At 42.3% G+C, this 15,703-nt stretch overlaps 1 protein-coding gene across 7 annotated transcripts in view; it reads right to left on the bottom strand.

The window, feature by feature from the left end:
- Positions 1–15,703, bottom strand: part of KYAT1 (kynurenine aminotransferase 1) — a 1,131,910-nt gene that overhangs the window by 181,722 nt on the left and 934,485 nt on the right. For all 7 annotated transcript variants that reach the window (XM_044058797.1, XM_044058798.1, XM_044058802.1 and 4 more), the window contains one exon: positions 6,518–6,594. In XM_044058797.1, the coding sequence (XP_043914732.1) occupies positions 6,518–6,594 (77 nt within the window). The remainder of the gene's footprint in view (positions 1–6,517; positions 6,595–15,703) is intronic.

Below are 15,703 nucleotides of genomic sequence, written 5' to 3'. Positions count from 1 at the left end.
ACCACCATGGCATCAATGTGGACACCTTTGGTCAAAAATTGCTTGTCCTGTGGTGCAGTAATGAATTTAGCTGGCCTTCTGGGGCCGGTTCCACTGTGTCTGGAACTGACCACGCCTTCCGAGCCACCACAGACATCAGTGGGTCAAAAGGCGGAGACACCCAGGAGGTGGAAGGTCAGGATCCAAACGCATCCAGGAATACCGACTCATCCTCAGAAGAGCTTTGGGCAGTCCAGTTCCCCCTCTGCCTAAGCATCTCAAAGATGTCTGAGAAGGAGACATCTTTCAGAGGGGGATCTCGGGGACCCTTCCGAATCCTCAAAGTCAGTATCTGATGTGACAGACTCAGGGGAGTCAACATGCTTCCTCTCTTGCATTTCCTCTTATGAGGTGGCTCCTCTGAATGATCAGGGGAGGCCTCGGAAGAGGAAGATACACACAAAGGGGTGTCCTGGGACGCTGGATCCCCACGCTTGGGGTCTGGAAGAGAGGCAGAGACTGACGCAGGCACCCTAGGGGGAGGAGCCGATGGGGTTGATCGTGGAACTGACTCAGGGGGCCAGTACACTCCTCATCACCTTGAAGGCATCCCCACCAGAACACAGAGAGGGGTCCGGTTCAGAAGAAATCAGAATCCCTCTCCGCACCGAGGGGGACGGCTCAGAAGCCAATGTGGGAGCCAAGCTCACCTGAGCCGAAGCACCGAGGGGGAGAGTGGGGTCGGACAATGGTCCAATGCCACTCACCCCCTCGGAGCCGACAAGGGAACCCCGGCACCCAGATCCCTCCAGGGATGGAACCATGGAAGTGATCGGAGCTGACGAAGGAACCGAAGGAGAAGGTATCGGAGCCAACGGTTCCACGACTCGAACCCCAATGAACTCTGGCTCCTAGCTCAAAGGGTGAGTCGGAGGAGGAGGAATATCTGCAGACATGGACGGAGCCAACCCTTGATGAGGGGGGCTGGACAACATTTTAGCAAGGGCCTGCGATTTTAACAGTCTACTGACCACTCTTTCCAAGTCATGGTCCGAAAGTCTTGAGGACCGAGAAGAGTGGGATGAGTGATGACTACACTCCGATTGGAGCAGAGGTGATCTCGGAGCCGAGCGTATCGACTCCAGAGAAGGAGATCTAGACCTTTTTTGACTCTCAGAGGGCTCCAAAGAATGTATCGGAGCCGACTGGGAGGGAGGAGCATCAGCTCCAGCCGGAGCTGAGATGGAAGGTACAGATTCACCCAACGACGGCTCCGACCTGGGAACCAAAGGTTTAGGTGCCCTGGAAGATTTCACAGGCTGAGCCTTAGCTGGTGAATCTTGAGGTTTAAGTAAAACTCTAAGGATCAACTTATTTTTGCGCTCCTGCAGGACTCTTGGACTGAATGCATGGCAAATCGAGCAAGAGTCCTGCAGGTGCACGGCGACCAGACAATAAACACAAGAAGTGTGACCATCTGTCAGAGACATCTTCTGACAGCATGAGTCACAGGACGGCTTAGGATCCTTGGACATCCTGAAAGAAGAAAAACACACACACCAAAGGGTTAACGTAACTAACCACCACAAAAATATACTACAGTAACCAGAACCAAACTACACTACAACAACCAACAACTATAATCAACTATAGCTAAACTAACAGTAATAAAATATTTTTTTTTTTTAAAGGAGATAGAGAGAAAAAAAGGTTATCCTCCAACTTAAACGGAAATCCTTAAGAGGAAAGGGGAAAGAGAAAGGGGGAGGGGAAACTCTCTAAATAAAAATAAGTTACTGAGGGGAAAAGACAAGGATTCAAATACAAAAACAACTACAATACCAAGGATATATCTAAACGAGAATTTCTACTCTAAAACGAACTAGTTTTATGACAGAAAAAAAGACAATATAAAAGCTTTATACGACCTGAGCCAGTAGAGCAACCTCGCAGCAAAAGCGGCAAACAAGATCTGGGTTTCTAGCGCCAGCCATCATGGGATATGGGGAGGCCTCGAGCCAGTATGTAGCTCTCGAGCTTTAGAAGCTGGCCGAGTCAGAGCCGAGGATCGGCTCTGAACCCAACCAGCAAGAATGAAGGCGAGATAGACAACTTAACATCTCTAGTTATGCCCTGAATAGCTTCAATCAATGCAAAACAGTAGTTTATGCCAAAACACAGCAGGTTGTCAAAACACATGCAGCCGCCTTGCTTCATTTATGCTTAATGTGCCCTTTTTGCCCTTATTATATTAATTTTGCTCGTTTAATCTTTTTCCATACCCATTATACTTTTCTTGTGCTTGTTTTACTCTAAACATGCCTGTTCTACTTTAAACATGCTCGTTTTGCAATTCCGTGGTAATTCCAAACCCTTTATGTGCTTTTCTGATAATCATTTTATCAGGTACCTCAATTTTACACATTTCATTTGATTAATACACTGTTCGTCCTTCTCACTTGTTTAATAATGCAGTTTGTGCCCTTGTAATGCTCCATTTTGTCTTTTTTTATAAAATAAATCGTTTGTGCAAGTTTTCATTACCTTTGGTTCATTTCTGGACCTTTTTGTGCTCGGTTAACTAAGTTTACCTTTCCTATTAACTCTGCACCTCGTGGATCTGAAAAGCAGTCTCTGGAATCCCGGTTCTGACACCATGTCACTTGTTCAGTCAGGTTAAAACAGATGAGCATTCATAGGTTCTGTTCAAGCAGCTTTATTATGTACAAACACATCAGGATTAAGGATTAATAACTTTAACTTAGATAAACGTATAAACAAACTAGCTCCCACACTCATACATGCTCACTCTCTGGCTGCACTTTCAAAATGTTACTGGAGCTAGCATGTGCTTGCTATTTGTATGCAAGTGCTGTCCTTGAAATGTTTCTTAAAGGTACAACATACATACACTATTCTACAGTTTGGATGATTCTTTTGTCAAGCAGTTTTTGTATTTCTACAACTGCTGCATCCCTGTGACTGTGTGAAATGTCTGGGATTCTCTTTGGTTGATTGAGATGATTTGAAAAGGGAATATTGTAACCTCTGGTTATGATCCTCTGCACCCAACTGCTGGTGGTTATTTTCAGCCAGGCAGAGAGGTGCAGGGATAGTCATCCCCCGACTGCCTCCAAAGGACAGCAATTAGGCCTCCATTCAGGAGTGCTGGTAAGAGTTACCAGGGAATGAATCCCTGGAACCCTGATTTTGCAGTCCATCTCTGCCTCTAGGACAGCGTCTTCCATTGTAACTTCTCCCTCTGCCCTGAAATGAGTCATTACCACATGAGTCCTGAAAAGGCCCTTGGGAGTTTTTGAACCATAGCTTCCCACTCCTCTGGTCCTTGGAGTAAGGTCATTGAGGAGTGTACTCCATGGCAGAAAGGGTCTTTCCATCTTTCTCACATCTGGCGGGGGTCTCTAACTTTGGGGCCAAAAAGGGATGAGATGTCAAAAGGAGCAATGATGAAAGAAGACTTAAATGGCTCTGCAAATTCACATAAACGCATCCAGGCATGCCTCCTGATGGCTACGCCAGAACCCACTGCCCCAGGTGTCCCTTCAGCTGCATGCACATTCAGCCTCATGGACGAATGACATATTGAGTCAAGGGTTGCCAGCTGAGAAGCTACTCTGTCCTGCACTCCCTCAGATACGGCTTCTGTCAGAGTATCTGATAGCTCCTTTATCAGGTCTCACTGGAGTCTGGTAAAGTGTGCCATATAGTTCAAGGACCTAAGTGCAAAGGTCAACGAAGCATATATGCACTTCCCAAATCTATCCATCATCCAAGACTCCTTATTAGGAGGATGGATAGTAGGACTCTCGTCTGCAAGTTCCTTTCTAGTGGCAGCTGCAACCACCACGGCATCTACTGGAATACCTTTTGACCAATGCTGCTGATCCTCCAGAGCTGATAAAATGTGGTCTGGTCTCTTGGGAATTGGCTCGATGGAATCAGAAGTCTTCCAAGCCTGTTCAGCAATCAATTTAATTAGATCATCAATGGGCGTGGAGATCCAAGAGGAGCACGGAAGGCCTGCAGGTATACCAATTCCTCAGAGGAAGGATGATGGGAAGTTCAGCCACCCCTCTGCTTCAGGAGTTCTAAAATGTCTCCAAATGAAACGTCTTCCAGGGGTGACCATGGGGAACCTTTCCCTTCATTGAAATCTGTAACTTCCGTGTAAGACTCTTCAGGGAAGTTGAAATGCTTTCTCTTGCATTTTCTCTTCAGGGGAACCTCTTCAGTGGGATGTGCCAGAGAGGTATCCAAAGAGGACATAGCTACCATTGTAGTATCCTGAGGCTTCTGTGCCCTCTATCCCAGGGTAGAGGTTGGTGGTAGCTCTGGGCAAGGAGAAGGGCTGGGATGTTGGCCAGAAGAAGATGGTATAGACAGTGAGTTCACAATGGACAAAGCCCTCTCCATGACCTGGAAGGCAGCCCCCCCCTGTAGAGGGGTGGGAGCCCAGAACCAAGACAGACTCCCTCAGAACCGTGGTCACACCCCACACCTAGAAAGCAGCCTCTGAAGCCAAAGCTGGAGCCGAGCTTATGTGTGTCGACACTGCAAGAAGCATGGATGGCTCTGATAATATCTGAGGAGAGCCACGCTCCCTAGAACTGACAATGAAGCTTTGGCCCCAAAAAGTCTCTAGTTCCAACAAAACTGAAGAGCTCAGGTCTGTTATTGGTGCAGGAGATACAGCTCTGATTGGCACCAATACAAACTAAATGAGGACTGTCTGTGCCAGAAACTCCGAAGTTTCAGATGGAGTCAGAGGAGGAACAACAGTTAGAAAGATGGATGTGGTTCCTGAGCTAGGGAGACTTGGAACCAAAGAAGTAATTAAACCCCTCATCACCACCAGCCGATCCACTAGCCTGAAAATATCTAACTGTCAGATTCTTGGTGGAACAGATGGAAGTGCTCAATGGGGAACGGGGCTTCTCCAAGAAAGGGCTTGGAGGCCAGTCATTAAAAGGATCCAGTGATGGCAAATATCTTGCCCAAGGTAATTGTTCAAAAAGGAACTCCTTCGGTTCCGAAGCCAATGGAACCATGGAGTGAGGTGATGCTGAAGTGTTATCTGCTTTGGACTTGGGTGCTGATACTAGTACCGAAGTTTGACGTGACTTCCTAGTTGGGTCCACAGACACTGAGGGAACTGGGGAAGCTTTTGTAATTTTCAGTGGTGGAGCCAACAAGGTCATCTGTGCCAATCGATTCCTCTTTTTAGCTCCCTCCTGTTTTGATGAAGAAGAAGAGGAGCTAATATCAATCTTTTAAATGGGACAAACCAGATATGACCTCATCTAAATCTGACTTGATCAGACCTTTCAAAATTAACTTATTTTTACTCTCTATGAGGGCCTGGTGGCTGAAGCCATGACATATGGTGCAGTCCTCCTGAAGATGCAATGGGCCCAAGCAATATAAACAAACTTAGTGTCCATCTGAGTTTGGTAACTTTCTGTTACACTTCTGGCACCTCTTAAAGCCAAAAGTGCCCTTAGACTTTTCTGCCATGTTAGCATGTTCATGCAGACAAACACACATAGACACACACAAACAGGCATACATACACCACTTATATTTTTTTTTCTTTGAAGATCACCAATTGAAATACCTGTATGTTTATCAGATGTGGGAGAAAAACAGCTGTCCATAGTTGACTCCTTTCACAACTTTAACTAGCATTCTTGGCAGTGTACTAAATGGACAGTGGTTTATTAGATATAGGTTCATAGGTTGGTACTAGGCTATCGGACCTAGGGCCTATAAAAGCCTGGGCATAACAATTCCCTCACTATTTCTTCTCACATTATTTAATTCCCTGGACCCCTGTCTAGCAGGGTGACTGATGTGATCCCCGGGGTGAATTTCCTGTCTCCTATCCAATCATCAAGGTTCCTTCTGAAGAGGGCCAAAGAGGCGCTCTGCTTGCATTTGTGGGCAGTCTGTTCCAGAGTCTGGGGAGTCTCTGGGTCAGAAACCTATCCCTCCAGCATGTTTTGTTTATTGTGATGACAAGGTTTAGATTCCTGGAGCGTGTGTCTCTGATGGATATAATTGCAGTTTATTAATGAAAATAAAATAATTTTTTAAACTTCATTTGTTTGCATTTCTGCCAGCCATTGTGTCTATATACCTATGTGTCACTTATTATTTTCTCATACTCAAGACATCAAAATGGGTAGGCTTATTCTGTTAAGATAATTCGATGAGGATCCTACAGTAATAATGACGGGTCCCCACAGGAGAGAGCCCATGGCCCAACATTCAAAGATTTTTAGCAAACTTAGCCCTTGACAGAGAAACATTGCCAGTGAACTTCAGCTTACCAAGCAAGCTACCTTCAATAGTCTGAACTGAAATAGCAATAGATACCGGTGCTGTGGAAATATATATATATATATATATATATATATATATATATTTATTTATTTTAATTACACAGCAGTGCAGCTCTTTACTGTCTATGATGGGAGTGTTGGCAAATAACCAAGAACTGCTGTTAAAGTCTACTCACCTTCCATCCGGTAGCACTGAATGTTTTTCCGGCACTTCCAATAGAGATGGTGCGATCCCACATCCCTGGCAAACTGGCTGTGAAGGGAAATAATACATTAAGACTTCCCTTTTTGTGAGAAACAGTACTGCCACCAAACCTGAAACTGCACAACTACTTTACTGCTATGAAGCACAAACTAGAAAATGCTGCACAGTATTGATAAACCATACTCATAAAATGAAGCTAGGAGACTAAACAAGAAACTCCACACCCTACAATCTCTCCTCACTCTGGAGAATGTAGACATCTGTACTGTTACTGAAACTTGGTTTAAAGCTGTAGAAGGAACTCAGCATTGCAAGGCTAAAGTGCCTTTCACATATTTAGAGGTGTCTTGATCTACGTTAGCAGCAAATAAAACTCCAGGTTAGTTAAACAGAATGATGCCCTGGAGTTCATCCATGTCCCAGCCTGCATCCGGCTACAGGTCACCCTTTTATGACCCACATAGTTTGCCACTCTTACCTAGACCTTCTAGAGGTCTTCCAATCAAATATCCTATTGTTGGGTGACTTTAACTACCCCTCTGTAGACTGGGAAATGTACACTGCCTCTATGTCACAGGCACAACATTTCCTGGACTTTATCAACACAAGCACCCTGGACCAGATAATGCTCACTCCAACCAGAGGATCAAACGTACTGGACCTAGTACTCACCGAAATGGGAGAACGTTGCAACCCCCTAGCCATCACATCCTCAGTGCTGAGGTTGGACCACAGAGCTGTTTCCCTCTTCATAAATATCAACCTGGAAAGCCCACCAAAACCAAGCACAGATAGGAATTATTCTACAGCAAACTACCTCAAATTAAGCGGCACTTTTTAAAAATTCAAGGGACCCCCAAATCCTGAGAACACAGCTACCTATACAGAATTATTTACAAAAACCCTGTACAGACAAGTAAATGACTGCATTGAGGCTGCTGTATCTACCAAAAGTAAGCCCAGATCTAACACCAAAACTAAACTAACTCCACTGGTGAAATCCTTAACGTAGCAGGGTATATAACAAAAGAAAAAAGTAATGGCCAAATCAGAAACAGCAACTCTTATAAAGACAACAGCTCTCTGATTCAACTAAACAAGAAACTAGGAAGTCTAATAAAGACCAACAAGGCCAGTTACAAGGTCAGGATTGATTCCCAGGCTAAGGACAATCACAAAGCCTTCTTCAGAAATGTCAGAAACCTTGCAGTGCCAGAAGTGGTGGTAAATGAAACAGCCTTCACTGAACAATGTGACACGGTGTATATATATATATATATATATATATATATATATATATATATATATATATATGTATATATATATTGATAAATTTAGCTCTAACTTCACCCCCCTATCCCCTCTGAAATTCCTTCTAGCATATCCCCCCAACTACCAACAGGGAGCAATCCTGGTGGCGCTCGCTAAGACCAAAAACACTGCTTCAATGGGTCCCAACAATATCTCTGGTGCCTTCTAAACAGCCTAAAACATGATCTAACAGGACCATTTGAGGTACTCTTTAACTGCAGCCTCAAAAGAGGTTACATAGCAGGTGAGTGGAAGGCCACAAAGGTCATCCCTCTTCTTAAAGGTGAATCATCAACTGATCCCGGTAACTACAGATCTATCAGTCTGGCACGTCTAATTTGCAAAGCCATGGAAAGAATTATCATGGAAATGTTCAACAAAGACAGTGGCAACCTACAGACACTGGATCCATACCAGATTTGCTTTAATGGAAGGTCTTGCCTACTCAGCCTGGTAGACTTCTTCAAGAGGGCTAACAAGGCTATGGATGAGGAGAAAACAGTGCATACCACCTACCTTGACCTGGCAAGGCATTTGATACAATACCCCAGTCAGGTATTGTTGACAAACTCTCAGAACTAGATACAAATCCATATATAACTCGCTAGATTGCTGGCTGACTCACAAAGTGGAACCAAGAAGTCAAGATCAGTTTGATCACCTCCACCAGGAGACCGGTCAGCAACAGAGTACCCCAGAGCTCTATGTTGGGCCCGCTCCTGTTACGCATTTGCTTCCTGGAAGTCAAAGCTAATTCCAAAGGCCTCTAGCTGATCCAGACAGAAGATGCCTGAGCTATCATGTACTGCCCCCATGATACTAACATCTTACAAAATAAATGACTGGTGTCAAAGTCACAGATTAAAACTTAATGCAAAGAAATGCATTATAGTGTCCTCTGGGAAGCTGTCCACACAAGTTAATTACTCCATTGATAAAAAAACAATGAGTTGACCTGACAGGTATCTGGGAACAGGTTCCGTTCAGAATTTCGAAGCTCAAAACTTTGAATTTCATATGATCGAAGATCATATGTTTAAAGTTTCAAAACTTCGAAATCCTGAACAGAGATCGGCATACAGCACGGACCGGGAGATTTCCCTTGTCCTCGCTGTAGTGCGATCTCAGAGTTGGTATATTTACGTTGTGGGGGTGTGGAGGGTGTAGGGGGGCTTGCATGTTTTAGTGTGTTGGGTGGTGGTTTTGTTGGGGAGGTTCGCAATTTAGAGATTTCAAGATCTCGAGACTCTGAACTCGATATTCTGAAACTCGAAATTTTGGGATTTCGAAATTTCGTAGTGAACCCCTGGGAACATATGTAGACAGTAATCTGACCTCAACCAGCATGTAGCAAGATTGTTAAAAAAATAATTTTATTTCACCCAACTCATAAGCAATGGTATGGCATCCATGTCCAAGGAAGCTATAGTACCACTCTACTCAGCTCTTATCAGACCCATCATTGAGTACAATGCTCCCGTTGACAAGTACCTAACCAGGAACTGCAACAGTTGGAACACTCTCAAAGCTACCTCAACAGGAGAATCCAGGGTATGAACAGCATTCCCTACACAGATCACTTTAAGGCCCTGTCTCTGTTCTCAGTCTCTTACAGTTTACTGAGTGCCGATCTATGCTTTGCATGTAAGGAATCTTCAGATCCAGCTCTGATAGAGCCCTTTCACATCTGCAAAACAAATATCACCAAAACACTAGATCCAAGTTCCTGAACATTGCCTGGAACATACACAGAACATGCTGGATAGCCTGGCATGTATCTCAAAAGATCTGCACACTTTGGAATAATCTCGCCATCTACATAAAGTAGAGTTCATCACTGACCCTGTTTGAATAAAACCTTTATCACTGGATGGGAAACTGTAAATTCACTTCTGGCCTGACCCCCCCCCCCCATGTCACAGATGGATAGAGATTAACAGTAAGTAAATCAATCCCCAACTAACATATCCCTCCACATAACCCTTAGCTTCTTCATTACTAACATACCCCACCATATAGGCCTCCAAGGAACTCTGGGACAAAACTGAGTTGGGTTGCACGGCAAGGCTTGTAATAGCGTCTATATTACCTTGTCGAAAGATGACAATATCGAACGGCATAACCATCGAAAATGCCGTACATCGAAACTGTTCTTGTGGGGGGGCTGCGACCCACTAAATTACATATACCAATTCCGAGATCGCACTACAGTGAGGAAAGAGCAAATTTTCTCATCCCCACTGTACCATGATCCCGCAACAACACTTTCGATGTACGGCATTTACAACATTATAGCCATTCGATATTTTTAACATGCGATAAGGTGAAGTAGACCCTTGTAATATGTCATTTGCACTGTATAACCCTATGAACCTATAAGAAAGCAAGTGATGAGAGTATCTTTCAAACATCCAGCTGTATAAATAGGTCAAATGCATGAAAATGCAGGTTGGAACTATGTTTCAAGGATGGCTGCTATTATCTAGTAATTATAAATGACAGCCTTGGGATTGTTCATGAGAGAAAAAGGTGTGTGTGTGTGTGTGTGTGTGTGTGTGTGTGTGTGTGTGTGTGTGTGTGTGTGTGTGTGTGTGTGTGTGTGTGTGTGTGTGTGTGTGTGTGTGTGTGTGTGCGTGTGTGTGTGTGTGTGTGTGTGTGTGTGTGACTTCATAAGGGTGAGTATTTTAACGTATGTTAGGACCTGGTGAATCACTGTTCAATTTGCTGGATCCAATACACTGTTATCACTGTACAGTATCTGTTCACTGAACACAGCAATTACTTTAACAGGCATGAAATGCTCCGAGGTATTTGTTCACTCTGCACAACAATTACTCTAACAGGCATGAGATGCTCAAATAATCGAGCATATTCAACAGACAAGAGCTAAAGCTGCTTCATGGTACCAGTTCACTCCGAAGGACTTTTGTAAATAGCTGTTGATGCCAGCAAGATCATATCAAATGCTAAACTATATAATCTCCACTCACATCAGGATTAGCCACTCGCCTTACAATTAAATTTTAATTAATCCTATGATGCAATCAAGTACAATGAATGAATTCCTATGATACAATCGAGTACAATGAATGAATATAAGTACAGCTGCAGAGCAGGGTTATGATGAATTTATAAGGATTGAGTAGTGAACACGTGGGATGCATTTTGTTGTAGGGATATCTTGTCAATCATTTTTTTTCCATTCTGTATTCAATGAGTGGATTTGCTGTTTGCCCTTTAAACATATGGTCTCTGAAGCCGTCTGTGGAAATGTTAACAAGGGTCTTGGTAATGCTCTAAGACTGATCAAAAGAAGGCAAATATTTACATATAACTACATCTGGAAAGAAAAGTCCACAAGGCACTATCCAAGGCCAAGAACACTGCTTTCATGGGACCGGATAACATACCAGGATGCCTAATGGCCAGCCTGAAACACAAATTGTCAGATCCCCTGCATATGTTGTTCAATATCAGCTTCCAAACAGGCATTGTGCTGGATGAGTGGAGGACAACAACAGGCATCCCTTTGCATAAAGGTGGAGCATCAACAGACCCGGGTAATTACAGACCCATAAGCCTAACTAGCCTCATCTTTAAGGCTATGGAAAGGATCATTACGGAATTAATAAATAAGGACATAGGCAATCTACAGACTCTTGACCCAAGCCATTTCAGATTTGTCATGGGTAGATGCTGCCTACTTAACCTAGTTGACTTCTTTAAGGTAGTTACTGAATCTATGGATGATGGCAAATCAGTACACACTGTGTACCTAGTCCTTGCAAAGGTGTTCAACACCATTCCACACTTGGATATTATAAATAAACTATTCCAGCTAAATGTAAATCTCTATGTAATTAGTTGAATTGCTAACTGGCTCACATACAGAGCCCAAGAAATTACATCCTCCAAAAGACTGTCATTAATAGTGCACTCCAGAATTCAATCTTTAGGCCACTCCCCTTTGGCATTTACTTCTTGGGGTCAAAACAACTAAGGGTTTATGGCTGACAAACTTTCTAAATGACTGTAAACCTGATGTCTTCATAAAGACTGAGAGGTCACTGAGATCCTACAACAAAACCTTTTCCAAACATAAAGCTGGTGTCAAAACTTTGGACTAAAACTAAATGCCACGAAATGTATAACAGTATCCTTTAGCAAACATGACTTCACATTGGCAGCATCCGCCCTGAAAGCTGATCCTGTACTCAGGGATCTAGGATCCTATGTAGACAATGAACTGCCCTTTGATCACCATGCATTGTGAAGGGTGAGAAGTATAAAGAAGGGAAAACTAATACATTTTATTTCTAATATGCTTTCATACAAGAATGAAATTTCTTCAAAGTCTTCACTATGTATCTGTTAATTTGCTTTCTGTCTAATAGCAAGTGCTAACAGGGTTAGAAAAGTTAAGACTTGCCCTAGGATTCATTAATGCCTACACTAAGTGTACACCGTTCTGAGTGAAAAGACAACCCAAGCATAACTCACACCTTCTTCCTCCTAACTTTAGTTTTCCTACTGATTTTCTTGTAGCCTTAAGTATCGAGGGGAATTCATAAAGGTTACCATAAAGTGCAGACTACATGTTCACTTAGTGTAATTTTTTAAGTGACTAGAAAGTACAAAAAATGTGGTAGGGATGTTCTTGAATACAGACTGTGTACATTTACTGTAGGTGTTAATGAATCTGGCCCAAAAGTGCTATCATTCAATTCAGGACTTATACCTAATATGGAATGTTATAAACAAGCAATCAGGTGATCTTAGTTAGCAAAATTAATGCTATACTGTTAATTTCTAATTGGTTAGTGGCAGTTTTATAATTGTTACAATAATGCTGCTTTTAATGAAAAAAATGTATAAAGAATAATAATTTTTCTAGTTCAAGGAGCCAAGATCTTGATCTTCTAGTCTCCCATGTACATATCTTTCTGTACAATAAAGGAAATTGTTATTCTCTGCTGAACTGTCTTGTGTGAAAGTTATTTGGTACCCTAACAGTTTCCACTATAGTGAGGAAGTTGTTTTTCATCACACGGCTTATACCTACAGATATGGCATCCAGGTCAAAGGATGTAGTCATTCCACTGTACTTAGTACTTTAGTCAGCTGTCATTAGGTTGAAAACTGAGAATAATGCCCCATTTAGTATATATCTGTCTAAACACTTGTGACAACTGGAAAGACTGCAATGCTTTCTTACTCAAAAAGTCAAATGCCTAAATCATAAAAATTAAGCAGGCCATCTCAAAGCCTTCTCTCTCTCTTCTCTGTATCATACAGGCTGCTAACAGGTAACCTCTGCCTACTATATAAAGCCATAACAGGCCCTATCCTTTCTGACCTTCTAAAAATTTGCAAGTCCAATGGCAGCATGAACACCTACTTAAGGGATCTTAGTCTCTTCTGCACAGGGTTGCCACTTTTCGTCATGGCTAAAACCGGAGTAAAGCCAGACCCCTCACGTCACCAGTAACCCTGCCCACCCTACCCCTCTCCCGCCCACAGTCTGCCCATTTTGTGACGTCATTATGACATCACTCAGTGGGGAACGCCCTCTTTTTCCATTCATGCTGCTTGTTTTCGGCTGATTTACTATGCTTTTCTGTAAAAAAAGCATAGTACGTCAGCCGATTTACAAACTCCGATAGTCTGTTTCCTTTTTGAAACAGACTACTGGAGTTTGTAAATTGTTTTCTGGACTACCGGAGAATCAATTTGATTTCCAGATAGTCCGGAAAAAAAACGGAGAGGTGGCAACCCTACTTCTGCAACATAAATAGCAGGGATGTCTATGCATCACAGAGAATATGGCTTCTATGGAATTTCTTCCACTCCACGTAAGACAGAGTACTTCTGTTACTCCATTCAAATGTAATTTGAATGAATAGATGGGAAACCACAAATTCTCTCCTCATTTAGCACCCATGTCCCTCATGGATAGGGGCAATAAGTAATTGTTCCAACATATCTTTGTTCTGTAAAGAAATGTCCCTGGAATCCAACAATCCAAAATCGAATAGTAACCAAATATGTCCAAGGAAACGCCAGGATCCAAGCACAGTTCAATTTTCTTTATTTTAACACAGAACAAAGTGTAGATTAAGCGCTTTCATCTAAGTATAAAGACTTCATCAGAACACACGTGATTAAACACAACTCCCTTTTATACACAAAAAGCCCGCCTTTAGCCTAATACATCAATCAATCAATTGTTTAAAATTGCCCAATTTAAATAAAACGTAATAATGAATGACATTCTATCCCACATATTCATAAAAAATACTACTAAAATAAAACTTGATGTGTACTCTACCACTGTCCTAATAAATACAATTGTGGTAGCTACCACAAAATAAGATTGTCATCAGTAGCATAACTAAAAGCTCTTAAATATATCCTTCACAGTGTCATACAATTAATACAGTCAACATTGTATCCAACAGTTTAGCCTTGTTAGCGTATACATGTGACCTGTATAAAATAACAAAGTTTCACTGTCGCTGTAAAGGCAATGGATCATATAACATATTTTTTTAAAAAAACATATTTGTCATCAATTGTTAAAAAGTTGTTAAAAACCTTATAAAAATGTAAACTTTAACATATATACTCATAGTTGCTCTATGTTCTAACTAAGGGTTTAGTGGGGATGACTTCATTAAGTCCTGGGGGACATGCTGCATTTGTTCTGCCCACCTCTGGGTTACTCATACACAAAACACAAGGGCCAAAAAACTATCATGGGAATGTAAGGCTAGACTTCTTAATATCTTCACAGACCAATAGCACAGTAAGTACCTATGAATCCCTGAATCTATGGAGAAAGGATACACAGAAAAGGAAATGCAGTGCCAATAACATCAAAAGAGGAAAAAGACAGCAGCATTCATCCAAAGTCTTAGAAGTAAGCAAGCAAAGCAAAAATGTAGTGAAGAAGGGAAATATTATCCTGAGATGCTCAGGGATACTCAGAATATGGTAATCCTACCAAAGAGAAACTATTTATTATTTTTTAGTATAACTAGTAAGAACACATTTGAAGCACTGAGTGCACCTACAGAAACTACATCCTCATAGGATTACAGACACAAATGAAGTACCTCAGTACAGGACAACCATATGGTTCAATTACTATAGCAGGAGTCATACAAACAAAAAGATAGATAGTAACTACAGGAACTTACAGTGTTTCAAAGGATCACCGTACTAGGAATAAGCTCCCCATCTATGTGAAGCAGAGTTTATCCCTAACTCTATTCAAAAAGAACCTTGATCATTGGATGGGAAATCGCAAATTCACCCCTGGTCTGGCCCCAATGTCTCTAATGGACAGAGATTGACAGTAAGTAAATTAATCCCCAACTGACATCACCTCCACATAACCTTTATCTAACTCCTTACTAACATACTCCACCATATGGGTATCCAAGAAACTCGGGTCAAAACTGAGTTGGGTTGCACTGTTAGGCTTGTAAAGACCCTGGTGGTCGTTAGCCTAGTATAAACCTACGAACCTATGAAGCTATCATCTAGTGGATAGGTGCACACATTGCCAAACACAGAAGCCATGAAGGACCAATAAAATGAAAACAGGCATCAGACCACTCATAACTGAGCTTGCTATTGGGTGTTATAGGTAATGCTACATATGCTTTGGATCCATGGCTGATGACTCCTCATTCACAGCCACCAAACTGGCAAAGATGATATACAACACCACACGGCCACACACATGGAACATTACTGAATGAGTTTTTGAAGTGCTAAAGTCCTGCTTCCACTGCCTGGATTCATCTGGTGGAGCATCAAAGTATGCTCCAGGCACCTGTAG

The sequence above is a fragment of the Protopterus annectens genome, chromosome 16.part0 (genome assembly GCF_019279795.1).
Source record: "Protopterus annectens isolate FY-2018-M chromosome 16.part0, PAN1.0, whole genome shotgun sequence".
NCBI lineage: Eukaryota > Metazoa > Chordata > Ceratodontiformes > Protopteridae > Protopterus > Protopterus annectens.
Note: the sequence above shows the minus strand (reverse complement) of the source record. Positions and strands in the feature narration are given on the sequence as shown.